General features: G+C 39.4%; 2 protein-coding genes across 10 annotated transcripts in view; one reads left to right on the top strand and one right to left on the bottom strand.

The window, feature by feature from the left end:
- Positions 1 to 12,016, bottom strand: part of INVS (inversin) — a 160,609-nt gene extending 148,593 nt beyond the window's left edge. For 2 of the 9 annotated variants that reach the window (XR_002336995.1, XM_021066667.1), the window contains exons 1-2: positions 11,774 to 11,937; positions 8,407 to 8,533 (exon numbers count right to left, since the gene is read on the bottom strand). Coding sequence is in view for 4 of the 9 variants with exons in the window: in XM_021066620.1 (XP_020922279.1) it covers positions 8,407 to 8,509 (103 nt within the window). In the remaining 5 variants the exon portion in view is untranslated. Of the gene's footprint in view, positions 1 to 8,406; positions 8,534 to 11,773 lie in introns of all 9 variants that reach the window. The other 7 variants (XM_021066620.1, XM_021066607.1, XM_021066606.1 and 4 more) reach the window with 7 other exon arrangements.
- ERP44 (endoplasmic reticulum protein 44) overlaps positions 12,269 to 16,225 on the top strand; it is a 108,632-nt gene continuing 104,675 nt past the window's right edge. Inside the window, 1 exon segment of the mRNA NM_001137629.1 lies at positions 12,269 to 12,408. Coding sequence (NP_001131101.1) covers positions 12,352 to 12,408 — 57 coding nt within the window. The 5' untranslated portion in view covers positions 12,269 to 12,351.

Below are 16,225 nucleotides of genomic sequence, written 5' to 3'. Positions count from 1 at the left end.
TGGCTAATTTTATTACTATTATTAATACTGATGCATATGCATGTAAGTATATTTATAAACACATTAAATATGTAAAACATTTATATAACATTTAATGACCTTAACATTTTTAATCAAAAATATGCTGATTTACAATGTTATATTAATTTCTGCTGTACAGCAAAGTGATTCAGTTATATGCACACACACACTCTTTTTGGTTTTTTTTGGCCACCCCACATCATACAGAATTCCTGGGCCAGGGATCAGATCCCAGCTGCAGATGTGACCTACCCCACAGGTGCATCAACGCTGGATCACTTAACCCACTGTGCCAGGCCAGGGATAGCACCTATGTCCTGGTGGAACAAAGACGCTGCTGATTCTGCTGCATTACTGCAGGAACTCCTCTTTTTCATATTTATTTGCATCATGGTTTATCAAAGGACACTGAATATTCTTCCCTGTGCCATACAGTAAGACTTTTGCTATTTATTCATTCCATATAAAATAGTTTGCATCTGCTAATCCCAAAAGTCCAATCCATTCCTCCCTCACTTCCCCTTTTCTCTTGGTAACCACAAGTCTATTCTCTATGTCTGTGAATCTTTTGTTTCATAGATACATTGATTTGTGTCATATTTTAGATTCCACATTTCAGTGCTATCATAGGATATTTGTCTTTCTCTTTGTGACTTACTGCACTTAGTATGATAGTCTCTAGTTGCATCCATGGCATCCATGTTGCTGCAAATGGCATTATTTCATTCTTTTTTTAATGCCTAAGTAGTATCCCATTGTATATGTCTACCACATCTTCTTAATCCATTCATCTGTCAATGGACTGCTAAGTTGTTTCTATGTCTTGGCTACTGTGAATAGTGCTGCTATGAACATAGAGGTGCACGTACCTTTCTGAATTATAGTTTTGTTCTGATATGTGCCCAGGAGTGGGATTGCTGGATCATACGGTAATTCTATTTTTAGTTTTTTTGTTTGTTTGTTTGGTTTTTTTTTTTTTTTTTTTGCTTTTTAGGGCTGCGCCCACGGCATATGGAGGTTCCCAGGCTGGAGCTGAAGGAGCTGTAGCTGCTGGCCTACGCCACAGCCACAGGAATGTAGGATCCAAGCCATGTCTGCGACCTACACCACAGCTCATGACAATGCCAGATCCTTAACCCACTGAGCAAGGCCAGGGATCGAACCCGCAACCTCATGGTTCCTAGTCAGATTCGTTAACCACTGCGCCATGACGGGAACTCCTTAATTTTTATCTTTTTAGGTCCGGCCATACCTGCAGCACATGGAAATTCCCAGGCTAGGGGTCACATTGGAGCTACAGCTGCTGCTATGCCACAGACACAGCAACAAAGGATCTGAGCCGCATCTCCGACCTACACCACAGCTCACGGCAACGCCAGATCCTTAACCCACTGAGCAAGGCCAGGGATTGAACCTGCATCCTCACGGATACCAGTCAGATTCATTTCCACAATGCCACAACGGGAACTCCAGGGTTCCCTTTTCTCCACAACCTCTCCAGCATTTGTTATTTGTAGACTTTTTAATGATGGCCATTCTGACCAGGGTGAGGTGATACCTCATTGCAGTTTTGATTTCCATTTCTCATTAGCAAGGTTGAACTTCTTTTCATGTGCCTATTGGCCATCTGTATGTCTTCTTTGAAGTAATGGCTGTTTAGTTCCTTTGTCTGTTTTTTTGACTGTGTTGGTTTGTTTTTTTGTTGTTGAGTTATATGAGCTGTTTGTGTATTTTGGAAATTAAGCCCTTCTTAGATGTATCATTTGCAAATATCTTCTCCCATTCTATAAGTTGTCTTTTTGTTGTAATTATGGTTTCCTTTGCTATGCAAAAGCTTGTAGGTTTAATTAGGTACTATTTGTTTATTTTTGCTTTTATTTTTATTGCCTTGGGAGACTGACTTAAGCATACAATGGTATGATTAATGTCAGCATGTTTTGCTTATGTTCTCTTCTGGGAGTTTTATGGTGTCATGTCTTATGTTTAAGTCTTTAAACCATTTTGAGTTAATTTTTGTGTATGGTGTTTTTAATTGCATTGATTTATATGTAGCTGTCCAACTTTCCCAATACCACTTGCTGAAGAGACTTTTCCCCATTGTATATTCTTGCCTCCTCTGTTGAAGATTAACTGACTATAGGTGTGTGGGTTTATTTTTGGGTTCTCTTTTCTGTTCCATTGATCAATGTGTCTGTTTTTGTGTCAATACCACACCATTTTGATTACCGTAGCTTTGTAGTATTGTCAATGACCCTAATATTTAAAGTCAGGGTTGAGGTAAAAGAAGGAAACTGAAATAATGTCACTGCTCTACCACTTATGAGGCTCCTTGCCACACCTACCTACAGTGTTGGGAGGTGGTATAAACAAGGCAAGAATGATTTGGAGAGATTTATATTCATTGAGGCCATGGACAGGCCAATATAAGCTGTAGTAGAATCAGAATGATGCTGCCTGGTTACTTTACCACTGCAAACACCCCAAACACTGTTAGCAGTAATGCCTCTATCAGTCATTTACAACACAGTGAATATTTACAAGTGATTTTGTATGATTTTCACAAAGAAAGTAGTATCATTCTTTGTTAGCATTTAGAGCTTTTTCATCTTGAGATTTTTCCGAAACTATATAAGATTTGATTAATTTAATGTAAGTCCAACCTGCTATAACAATAGCAGTAATAAAGTTCTAACTATTGTCTACCATGTGTCAGGTGTGATGCTAGAAGTTTTACAGTCATTATCTAATTTAACTGTCGCACAAGCAAAGTATAATAATCTATAGTTTTTTTGTTTTGTTTTTCTTTTTAGGGCTGCACCTGAGGTATATGGAAGTCCCCATGCTAGGGGTTGCTAGGGGTTGAATCAGAGTACAGCTGCCAGCCTGTGCCATAGTCACAGCAATGCCAGATCCAAGCCACATCAGTGACCTACACCACAGCTTGTAGCAGCACTGGATCCTCAGCCCACTGAGAGAGCCCAGGGATCAAACCCTCATCCCCTTGGATACTAGTTGGATTCTTAATCCACTGAAAGACAAAAAAATAAAAATAAAATAAAAGAAAAAATAAGGAGTTCCCATTGTGGTGCAGCGGAAACGAATCTGACTAGGAACCATGAGGTTCTGGGTTTGATCCCTGGCCTCATTCAGTGGGTTAAGGATCCAGCGTTGCCATGAGCTTTGGTATAGGTCACAGATGTGGTTTGGATCTGGCGTTGCTGTGGCTGTGGTGTAGGCCAGCAGCTACAGCTCCAATTAGACCCCTGGCCTGGGAACCTCCATATGCTGTGGGTGCGGCCCTAAAAAGACAAAAGACAAAAAAAAAAAATAAAATAAAAAAATTAACCCACTGAGTCACAATAGGAATTCCTCTATAGTTTAGAGATAAGGAAACTGAGGCTCAAAAAGATTACGTGGTTTAGCCAAGGTAAGACAGCTAATAAATGACAAAGCCAGAATTCAAAACTCAGGTTTATTTGACTCTAAAATTCATATCCTTTCTATTATACTACATAGTATAGTATTAAAATGAATCTACTAAATAATATTATCAGCCATGTCTCTGCTACTCAATTAAATTATTTGAGTTTGATATTAAGAGAAAAAGCTATATATCTATAAATGATAGTCACAGCGTGTAAGGATTTTGCTATGTATATGTTTTGGGGGCCATCTAAATCTAGGAAGTAATGAGTTAGGTTAAAATATTAACCCATTATAATAGGTTAAACACTAAGAATTGCTACTAAAATGATGTCTCATTCAAAAAAAGCTTCTTCATTCCTCCTCCAGGACAATGGGCAGCATAGAAAGTGTTGGATTTAATCATTTGTGTATGTAGAAGGAGATGCTCATCTGTTTCCATGGAGTCTAACACAACACGACATACTTCTCCATGGAAACAGAGAAGGGAAAACAGAAAATGCTAAGGTGAATGAATTCACTGAGCAGTTGGTGAGCAAAGATTGAAGAAAAAAATTAATTCATTTGTAGTACTACGTTACTAGCTTAGAAAAGACAAATAGCATATAGTTAGAGAGCATCACCTGTGCTACATAAAAGAATGTACAAGATACACTGAAATTTAAGGTGTTTCTTAATACTAAACTATAACATTTTGGTGAGAACATACAAATGTTAGGCAACACCACAGAGCAAAGATATTATTATCTTTGCACAGAAGACAAAAATGGCAGAGCGCTTGGTGTTCTCATCATAGCTCAGCGGTAACGAATCTGACTAATATCCATGAGGATGCAGGTTCGATCCCTGGCCTTGCTCAGTGGGTTAAAGATCCAGCGTTGCTGTGAGCTGTGGTGTAGGTCGCAGATGTGGCTCATATCTGGTGTTGCTGTGGCTGTGGCATAGGCCTGTGGCTATAGCTGTGATTCAACCCCTAGCCTGGGAACTTCCATATGCCATGGGTGCGGCCCTAAAAAGCACCCCCCAAAAACGGAAAAAAAATGGCAGAGTTCTTGAAAGGTGAATAGTGTTATAGCTCAAAGTCAGTAATGAATATGGGGTTCCTTAGACAAGATGACAGAAAACACAAGGAACCAACTTCTAAATACATTTATCAGTTCTATACTCAGTCACATCATGACAGCTTCTTTGTTTTTACGGAATTTTTTTCTTTGGGGATATAAAATTATAGGAATATTTCAAGTTTTATTATGTAACACATTAATATATAATGTGTTAAGCCTGTATAAGTGTTTTTAATATACAACATACTGCACAGTTTGTTCCCTTTGAAGACTGTATACCATTTTAAAATAAATAATAAAAGATTTTATAAGATATGTTTTCTTGAGGAATTCTGAGTTAAAAATTTTTTTCCCAATGAAATTTAGTCCTAACTTCCTTCTCAGTTCAGTTAAACTCAATTCAGATTTAATCTCAGCCCTCCAGATGATTATGGACCTCTGAGGAAGAAAGATTTACAGAATAATTATAACATTTATTCACTTCTTCAGCAAATATTTCCCCTGTGCCTACTATGTGCCAAGTACTATCCTGGATTTTGTGGATGTAATGATGAACTAAACAGAGATATTCTACACTCATGCAGGCTATTAGCTTATAGAGCAGAGTGACATTAAAATGGTCATATATATAAATATACAGTTACGATCTGAGATAAATTCTACAAAGGAAAACTGCAGGGTTCCAAGAGAGCACACAATGAGAGATTTCACTGAATCTGGATGGGCAGAACAGGCCTCTTTGAAGAAGTGACCTTAATGCTGAGATCTGAAGGATGAGTCAGGGTCAGTCAGATAGAGAATGGGTAGAGAAGTATTTCAGGCAAAAGCCTTGAGATGGTAAAGGGCTTGGCAGGTTTGAAAAACAAAAAGGAAGCAGGTTTTTGGCAGGAGAGAGTGGTGAAACGTGAGGTTGGTACACTTTCAAATATTATTCCAAGTACAATGGGAAGCAATGAAAGAGTTTTGAGCAGGAATATGACATAACTGAATAATTTTTTGTACAAGTAAACATGGAACATTTAGGAAAAAAAATCCAAAAAAGGCAAAACTAAACTATAGTGTTTAAGACATATAACTAGGTGGTATGTCTACAATGTGATTACTACCATAAAGGTTAAGACAGGAAATTATTCCAAGTGGGAGGAATGGATGCATTGAGATTGCTGGGGGAAAAATGTTCTGCTCTTTGACCTAGTGATGATTACATGGATGTTTGCTTCATATTTATTTGTGAAATTGAACACTTAAGTCTACGGACTTTTCTATATGTATATTTCAGAATAAGAAAGCATGTCTTATTTTCACTAAATAAAATGTGGATTGAGATAAGGAAGTGGAAATGAGTGCTGGCGGCTCAAGAAGCTTGGTTTTGGCGACAGAGTGATAACTGCCCCCATATCCATTCTCTCATTCTTTTTGGGAACTGAGCACCCTGAGTTTTAGCTGGGCATGATGCCATCCAGGGATAAGAAATTTTTTTTTAAGCCTCTTCTGTCATAGGTGTGGCTCTAAGTCCACCCACTTCAGGAATGACAAATTACTATCCTGTGCTCCCTCCCTTGTCCTTCCTGCTGGCTGGGCTATGACTCCAGTGAAAGACTCTTTGACCCCAAGATGGAAGTCATGTTGAGAACGGCAAAGCTAAATGCTGGCAGCATCCCTGGGTGATTCTGTGAAGCAGAGATGTCTATCCACCCTAGACTGCCCTACCTTTGAATTCCTATGAGAGTGAAATAGACCTCTATCTTAGTCAAGTCACTGTTATAGAAGTTTAGCCCATATACTGATACTCTTACAAAAGAAAGTTGAGAGATAAGGTAATACCAGAGGGGGATGAAGGAACAGAGAAGGGATTTTTACACAATGGCAACAACAGAGCATGTTTAAATGTTGATAAAAGTATACAGAATAGCAAGAAAGTTTGATGATGTGTAATCAGAGGTTTAAAAAAAATGAAACAAGGAGTTCCCGTGGTGGCGCAGTGGTTAACGAATCCGACTAGGAACCATGAGGTTGCGGGTTCGATCCCTGCCCTTGCTCAGTGGGTTAACGATCCGGCGTTGCCGTGAGCTGTGGTGTAGGTTGCAGACGCAGCTCGGATCCTGCGTTGCTGTGGCTCTGGTGTAGGCTGGAGGCTACAGCTCCGATTCAACCCCTAGCCTGGGAACCTCCATATGCCGCTGGAGCGGCCCAAGAAATAGCAAAAAAAAAAAAAAAAAAAAAAAAAAAATATGAAGCAAGATCCCAGAGAAGATAGGAAGGGATAGAATACAGAGTTTGTGTGGAAAAAATGGATCTTTGACGGAAAGGGATATTTGCTCTGTTTTAGCAGGAAGAGAGAAGAAGATGGGTGTAGCTGTAGATTGATTTGTAGATATCCAGGCTGAAAGATGAGGGAGTTCCTATTCAGTGCATTCATTTTCAGTAAGGAACATAAAGAAGGGAGGGAGAACTGGCAATCAAGAGTTTCGGCTGAGTGAGGAAGTATAAAACAGTCATTATGGAAAAATGTGGTAGAATGAGCAGAAAGTGATGACTGTCTACATGAAGTAGGGAGTCATGAATTTAGGGTGTTACCAATCTTCTAGGCAGGTTCAATTGTTCAGGGGTTGGATTAAGTCCACCCAGAGTTGGGATTGCAACAGACAGGTGTAACAGGTAAGAAGAAAAGGGAATTTTTCTAAGGGAAGGATTTTAATAATAGACTATAGAATCAGGGCTGAATAGGGAAGAAAGTAAAGACAGAAGGAGCCTGATGGTTGAAAGTGGAGAAAATAATGGACTGGAGGTCTCAGTGATGTTGAAAAACTATCATTCTCATTAGTAAATGAGCTGGAACTAAGTCTTAGTTGAATGGTAGAACATTTGAATGAGGGATTCAGAGGTGGTGGAAGATCTCAGGTTCCAAAGCGTAACTGAACGTAGGTAGCTGACGTGAAGTGAGAATCACATCTCTGATAGAGAAACCTTTACAGAGTGTGTGGTAAAAGAATTTTGTCTTTGAAGATGAGTTGGAGTTTGTTTAGTAGAGAAGGTATGGGGGTAGGAGGTAGAAAAGAGGACAGGCAACAGATATAAAGACAAAATCCAAGCATAACGAGGAATAGACAGCCTAGCCAGAAGATACAGTGTATGGGTAGAAGTTCCTGAAGAAATTGGAAATGTAGGATGAAAATAAATTCTGAAGGAATAAGTATGGACGTTCAAGTAGGGTGGACTTTATTTTAAAGCCCAGGTTGTCAATCATGATGTCACTTGACACTGGTGTGTGTAGAGATTACAAATAACAGAAATTTTTATTTTATTTATTCTCTTGGGGACTAATGACTTGTGAACATGTGGATTTGTGGTTTTTACAGTTATGGAAAATTCTTAGCCACTGTCTTTCTCCTATTTACTTTATTCTCTACAACTTCTCTAGAAGTTCTTCTAGACCTTCCACACTGGACCTTTCTCTCTACATAAGACAGGGTGAACACAATCAATTTCAATCAGTTGAATCAATGATAGGGAACACATTGAATCAATTTGAAATCATTAAAATTCAAATTATTTGTAAGTAATTTGGGTATATACTAAATGTTAAAGATCATTATCCAATATCTCATTTCAGATCTCTGTTATTACAAAGATGAATTAATTCTCTTAGCACTTTAGAGTACAGATCAAGATTCAATGCCAAATACACAGATATTTCTCAAGTACTTTTCACCTATCTTAACCCAAATTTTTAAGTTTCAGGACATAATTTCTTTTTTGTACAAGTCCTGAAACAAAATATAAACAATAATGTATTTCCATTAAAATGTACGTAGATTGCAAATTAGAACTATGATTAACATATTTCCTTATGAGACAGAGTTATTTTTAAAGTTTCAGTACTTAACTTGGCACTTACCTATGATGAGCTTGTGAAGAGCACCTTTATCTCCATTAATAGCAGCAGCATGAACTTGGGATGCTAATGAGGAACCAGGAAAGAAGTTCTCTGATCTGTTCATAGTCTTCTCAACAACTGGAACAACCTGAAACAATGGTGTAACCAACAACTATCTGTAGGAAACATTTCTGAAACCCATCTCATCAGCTCTAAATGGGTATGTTATAAATATGGTTTACTACAAGTATTTCACAAAGACTCAAAAAGTCTACAGTCCTAGTCTTAGAGTTGCCATAATGTGGCAAATCAGGTGACCCTTTGTACAAGTTGTTCATCTGTAAAATGAAAGGATTAGATGGTTCTAAGACACTTCTAGGGCACTGAGTGGAAAAAAAAGGCTGAATATTTAACATTAGACACAAGGTTCAAAAGTCACAGTGATTGGCTGAGTTTATACAGGTGATATGGTTTCATATAATATGAAATAACAGAATTGATATTGAGAATAAAGGTCATGACTAAATCACAAAATAGGTATGATGAACTGTCAGGTTAACATTAACTAGATTTAAGTGCTAAATTAAAAGGTATCTCATTCTTTCTCTCATGTCCACAAAAGGAGGAAGTTTTATTTGTTCTCTCCTTGTGTCCACAAGGAAAAGATAAGTAGTTAGAGACCTTGACCTTAGTAACTTACTTGGAAACATCACTAGGATAAGCCATGTTTCATTAAGAAATATTTTGCTCTGACTGGTAGACTGATAATAGTTTGATAAGAACCTTCTAGGAATGTATTAGCTGTGCAGGAAAATAGTGAGTTCCCTATCTTATGATTTTAAGCAGAGGCTGGATTATGTCAGAAATGCAGGAGGAGTTCCCGCTGTAGTGCAATGGGATCAGGGGTGTATCTGAAGCACCAGGATGCAGGATCAATCCCTGGCCCAGCACTGTGGTTTAAAAGATATGGCGTTGAGGCAGATGTGGCACAGGTCACAGCTGTGGCTCAGAAACCCTGTATGATGCAGGGCGACTCAAAAAAAGAGGAAGGAAGGAAGAAAGGGAAAGGCAGAAAGAAAATGCAGCAGGAAGAATTCAAGCATTTGATAGGAAGGAAAGAGGGGGTAGTTGCATCAGTGATCTTAAATTTTCTTTCTAAAGCTAAGATGCTATATCAAAGTTTCAAGGATCAGGGAGATAACAAATGCAAGAAACTTGGAGAATTATATGGATCACAGCAAACTGGAGCATACATACCTGTCTAAAGTGAGCAGCTATTTATTAGCTACAGTTAGTATTTGCCTTAAGGGTAAGCAAGCCCTCTTCTGATTTTACTAAAAGATGACACTCCAATCTCTGTGACTCTTGAGGATATGGGAATTTTGTAAGATAAATTTATCACAACTGATGAGCTAGTACTTGGCTGTCATTGACAGGATTATTGGTTCAAGTTCTGCTTTAGAGTAAAAATACTTTCTTAATTTTGGCAAAGGTCAGCTCTTCATGTCTTTATTTGGCTGACAATTTGATTTAACACGTTGGCAGAAATTATGGGCATTTTAAGACACTTCTGTCATGTCTGAGCATGTCTGTCATGTCAGAAAAACAAGTTATATATGGAATTACATTAAAGTGACTTAGAGGCTACAAAACAGGAGCGTAGGTGGAAACACGGTAGAGGAGTAATTGCACTTGGGCTCAAGGTCCAGTTCTGTTAACAATATGCGGTGTGCACCTAGGCTATTTCAGCTCTGATTTTCTGTAAAATAAGAAAAATGGAGGGAGTTCCTCTGTGGCTCAGAGGGTTACAAACCCGACTACTATCCATGAGGATGTGGGTTCGATCCCTGGCATCACTCAGTGTGTTAAGGATCCGGCATTGCCATGAGTTGTAGTGCAGGTGGCAGATGCAGTTTGGATCCCCTGTTGCTATGGCTGTGGCATAGACTGGCAACTGCAGCTCCATTTTGACCTGGGAACTTCCATATGGTGCAGGTGTGGCCTTAAAAAGCACACACCCACCGACCCACACACAAAGAAATATGTAAACAGTAGGCCATGTTGATTTATTCAACAAGTGGAGGGCCAACAATGTGTTAGACACTGTTCTGAACTTTAATACCTGTTACTTTAGACTCTAAGTGATCATCAGAGTCAGAGAAATTTTTCATACCTTTTGAGAAATAAGCTTAAATTTTTATCTCAGTTATATTTATATATACTTTGTCTCTTAATTCTTAGCATTTAGCACAGTAACAGCTATGTAGCTGGTGTTCAGGAAATGTTTGTTGAATGAAAAGTCGTAGGCTGAGTGCTAAGTCCAGAGAGTGAGCAGGGTCAAAGTTTAGGTTCTTGGAGTAAGGAGTTCATACTCATGAGTCTCTGTTCTTTAATTCCTCATTTGTCTGTCAGAGAGTTCACTGAGTGGTATGGAGATAAGAACACTGGACTAGGAGAAGAGACCTAATTAAAAATTTTGGCTCTACCGCTATTTACTTTTATTAGTCCAAGAAATCCATTCTTCAGGGTTCTTTTTTCTTTTCTTTTTTTAGCTCAAATATATATATATGTATATGCATGTATATACATATATATTTAGTTATAATGCTTTTTGTAAACTTCTATAGATGAAAATCAAAACCACTTTGTTAATTAAGGAATGCTATAAATGCAAAAGTACCATCATCATCAACTAATTACAAAACAAGCCAGTGTAGTAAATGCTCCAGTAATTCTAACTATAGAAAACTAGTGGTGCTGTAGTCACAAGCAAAGAAGAGTAATTTTGATTAAATCCAAAGTGTTGATTGTTTGGTAAGTTGTCACTGATGGTGACAGTTGAGATGCTATCCAAGTAGAGAAGAGAAGCTTCCATTCAGGCAGCAGGGAAGTTGAAGGAAAGGCAAGGGGTAGGGAGAACCACAGAAGAGCCAAGTACCTCCTGATTACTTGGCAGTGATTGTGTGGCTACCACTTGGGGCATGTGCCTTGGCTGGGTTGGAGAGCTAACCCAGCTCAGGTTAAGTTCCTCAACTACTTGGCTAACGAATTTTGTAATTATTCTGTAAGAGTGATCCACGCATTAGCAGCAATCACTCTCGCACTGAGTTTTCACTTTACAACGTGCTCTTCCAGTCCATCCCATATCTATTCCGTACAGGAGCCAAAGAAACAATTAGGGTTAAGTTATTGACACATTCCACTGAAACCCAGAGAAGTGGTTCTTTTATAATGCAGGAATTAGTGCAGAAAGAAGAGGTAGCAGGCAAGGAGGCTAGTGATGGAGGTTCAGGCCACAACTCAGGCCAAGAGGCCCTTGAGTTTGAGGCAGGGGCCAAGGCGTGGCAGATTGTTTAGTGCCTCCCCAGCGATGCCCCCTCCTACTCACCCTCGCCTCCTCCAGGACTCACTTCCTAGGGGTGGCTCCAGGAGGGACGAGCCCCGCTGGCCCGACCCTCTCACCAGGTCAGGCCACTACATCCGGCTGGGATAGAGCCCACCGTGCTAAAACTAGCGGAATCCCTCAGAAGGCCGTCCCAGTCTCTCGACTGTACAGCCTTCTGGGAATTGTAGTTCTCATCTTCTAAAACACAGGAGTGCACCCGCCCTCCGCCCTTTCTATCCCACAGGTCCCCGCGCGCAGCGGAATCGGTGGACTCGGGCCAAGAGCCTGATGGGAAAAGAGTTCTGGGCGCCCGCTGTCCTGATCCTTGAAAATGGCCCAGGACTACATTTCCCTAGATGCTCCGAGGTGGGCAGGACCCGGAAGTGAGGATGTGAGAGGCCTCTCTGGAAATTGTCCCGGGTGTTCGCCGCTGGAGCTCCGGGTCGAGAGGACGAGGTGCCGCTGCCGGGAGAGTCTTCCGCTACCGCCGGCTCCCGGAGCCCAGCCCTTTCCTAACCCAACCCAACCCTCTCCAGTCCCAGCCGCCAAGGCCCGTCCCTGCCGCGGACCCCGGCTTTACCATGAATCCTGCCGTCTTCCTATCCTTACCCGACCTCAGATGCTCCCTCCTGCTCCTGGTGAGTGAGTGAAGGAATGACAGACCCTTCGACTGACTCACGGACGTCCTCCCCCGCTAGCCAAGAGGCTTACAGCTGCCCCGACTCCTGCTTTCCTATCTTTTCTTCTAGTGGCGAGGAGTGCACCTTCTCCTGCTGCCTTCATTCTCGACATCCGTCTGTCCGCTTCCCAGGCCCGGGGTTCCCAAGGCCTGAGAAACCACTGTCGGAGGTTGGGACCTGTGAACAGGAGAATTAGCCCTGAATGAAGGATCTTTGGGAGGGTGACGGCTAGTAGCGCCCCTTCCCACGGAGTTCGGAGGTTGTTTTGGTCTAAAGGGCTCGTGGACTTCGTGGTAGCCTAAGTCCAAAAGGACGGGGGATAGACCTACTGCTCCCTCCCACCCCCTCCTTTTGGGAAAAATGTGAGGCCGACAGGTGCTGGGGTCGTGTGAATCTCTCTAGAGCCCTGAAACGGTGCCCGGTTTGGCGGAGCCCTCTGTTGTGGCTTGATACGATTGGTTGGGAACCCGGAACTGGAAACTGGTCTGGTGTCCACCGGGGGAGTAAAGGTTTGAAGGGTGGAGGCTTTGATTACCAGAAAGCCTCAGCTCAGGGCCTCACTCACGTCTTGTTTCACTGCCCCCCACCTGAAATATAAGCACATTTGTTCTTTAGTGCTCCTGATTTGTGAATGACCTGGTCTTCTGTATACATACGCACTTACTCTTTAACTCTCTCACCGGCTCAGTACCATCCCATCTTGTAAAGGAATCTTCCCCTGGTCCTTCTTCCTCCAAAGTACATCTTTGTGCAACCTAAGTAATCCAAGCTGCAGGTCACATTGAGGCAAAAGTGAAAGACTAACTCCATATGATAAAATGATATACCTTTAATTGTTGTTATAATACAATACTTGAAAATACTTTAATCAGTTTATTTTTTAAAAGCTGAATTTAAGGTGAACATTAAGTCATAATCACTCTTTATATTGTGAGAAACATAATTGACATATAGCTGGTTACTGGCAGAACTGGAATTTGAAGCAGGTCTATGGACTCTCAGTGCTTATTCTACCATATTATGTTAAATTTTTAATATTTGCGTTTGAAATAATTTCTCTCTCTCTATACCTTCTCTTCTTGTTTCCCCTTCTCTTCTCTGTGCTTCCTCTTTCTTTGTGATTTCCAAATCATATGCAAAAGCCATACACAGTACTTGAACCTTTTCAGAGAAAGTATTATAAAAAACTAAAGTGGATGTCATAGTTCTTCCTAGAACTAAAAGTTGAATATGAACATGGTAGTGCTAAATGATAAAAGTGTCTTATTGTCACTTAAAACTAAAAGTAATGAGTAGCTTCTGTGTAGAGGAAAATACTCTTTGTAGAGCTGTTTCTAGGCAATTGCATTATATACTGTGGGTCTCTCCTTCCAAAAATACTGAAGTAGTACTCATTGTTATTAGAGACCATTCTCTCTTTAAGGATAATAGATAGTAGTCTTTTCCTTACCCATAAAAGGGTCAGAATTATGAGTTCTCTGCCAGGAATTACTTTTAGGATACAAAAAAAAAAGGGTAAAAATCTTAAGAGATTAGAAAGAAAAGTTGAAATACTGAATAGAAAAATTACATCAGAGTCACCATTTATTTGTAGAGCTAAGTTGAAGGAAAAAGAATTTGAAATAACTCATCCTTTTTATAGAAAACCTGCAAATCCTGTTAAGCATGAAAAAGAATTTTTTCTAATATAAAATCTAGTTAATGTACACTTATTTCTTTAAGTAAATGTAGAGGAATAGAAGACATTTTAGAGAATAAATGTACAGGTTAATAAGCTGCCAAATAAAGCCCAAGAAAAGGTTTAGTAACCCAGAGTTACAAGTTGAGCTAGATTCAGTTTGGGTGTTTTTAATGTTTACTGAAGTAGTTTTAATAATACGCTAGTTAGCAAATATTTATAGAATGTCTGTCTAATCACAATTTGAATTACTTATCTAACTAGCAGTTCTGTTCTAGTGATGGAACTTGCTTATTCTATATCTCACCTGTCTAAAAATATCCTTTATCTTCCCCAACATACTCTGTTCCTCCTCCCTCCAACTCCCCATCTCAAACTTCAGGTTTATTACTTCCCATGTACAGCCATTGAATATCCAAGTTCCCACCTAGCTGAGGTCATTTTTTCCACAAATGGTCTGCTCTAAAAAGCGGTATATTGTCTTACCACAATATTTTTTTTTTCAGGCAAACTATACCTTAGCCCTAAAGAAGTGGATCAATTGAGATTTAGTGCTGTTCATAAGATTATAGCTGAAACATGAAATCCTAAACTTCTGTAGACAGGTTTTTTTTTTTTTTCCTTCTTCTTCCTTTTGTGATCTCAAAAGCATTTTGGTACCTATCATTCAATGCCTAAAAAGCCTTTCTGGGATGGGTAGCTAAACACAGAACCTCAATGTGATAACTTTTTTCCCTTGATATTTAATGTATACATATATTTAAAGTTGGATCTTAGAGGATGGGTTCTTTTATTTCAGGCTTGCTTTATAAAACACCCCCATTGCCTTTAAATTATTTTTAAACTCCACTGAATTTGCAATATGTGTTCGATAAAGTGGGATAGTATAATGCACTGATTTTGGATAAATCAGAAAAGAAATTTTGAGTCAGCTAGCAAATGCAAAGAGGCCATAATCCTCCTTATACCATTTCTATACCTCATTGTATATATTGTTTCTGTTATAGTTTGAATTGGTCTAATAGATGTGTGATTACGACTTTGTGAACTATATAGTCTCTGCCTCCATAACTGTTAAATCGTATTTTATGGATGATTTGATTGCCGGAGACAGCAGTGTTTCTCTGCTAAAGCCCCAATGTATGTTAATACCTGGATTGGGAAATTGCTTCCCAGTAGTGTGTGCTTTTAAGGAGAGCTGCTTGAATTAGAGAAAAGCACCTGGCCAGATGTATCAGAGCATAATATTTTCATTTTTCTATGTGACAATCATTACTTGGCAGCTCATAAGTAAGATAAGGGAGCATTTCATTTATCACTCTAACCAAAGAATCAGTTATTTATTAATTAGCCCATTTCTGCTTATCTTTCTATCTGAGATGGGTTTATTCAGGATTAAAAGTGACCATTTTCTGCTTTAGTTATTTCTTAGCAGTTGTTCTTCCTGCATTGGCTATGTACAATAGTTTTAAAAAGGTAAGATAAGAGAAATAAGACTAAATTGAAATGAACTGCCTGATATAGCCTAGATAACCTATTCTGTGGTTCAGAGATTTGTAACATTCCACTCCAGTTGTTTTATTGAGGACATTTTCTCATTAATATCTTGATGGTTAAGTTTATAGATCATAAGTTGTTACTAGCCTAATTGCCTTGTGCCTGGACATTAAGTCTTTTGCCATTATTGCTCCTGGTTTGTTCAATATAAATAAGAAGCAAAGAAAAGCTTGCTTAGGTTAGGAAAATAAGTAAATCAGAGAGCTAAATAAACATTTATTTAAGTAAACTATAAGTACCTTGAAAATAAGTACAGCAGAATTCAGAGATGTCAGTTTTACCATTAGAGCCAATAATAAATACTGATTCTTCACTTCAAGAAGAGTGCTTTTGGAGACATGTAGTTCCATTCATAGCTCAGTAAGTTATTTATCCTCTTCATATGACTTGCCCCAGATCAGTGGTTTGTAAAACACCTGGTTGTTCATTAGAACCACCTGGGGAAGTTTTAATAAAATGATGTCTAGGCCCTTTACCAGGCTAGTTATGTCTCAGGGGCCCAAACATTTTTGGTTGGTTTTGTTTTCAAATTCCCAGGTC

Source organism: Sus scrofa, chromosome 1, assembly GCF_000003025.6.
Source record: "Sus scrofa isolate TJ Tabasco breed Duroc chromosome 1, Sscrofa11.1, whole genome shotgun sequence".
Classification (NCBI taxonomy): domain Eukaryota; kingdom Metazoa; phylum Chordata; class Mammalia; order Artiodactyla; family Suidae; genus Sus; species Sus scrofa.
The sequence above is the reverse complement of the archived record's forward strand: the minus strand, read 5'-3'. Positions and strand labels throughout refer to the sequence as shown.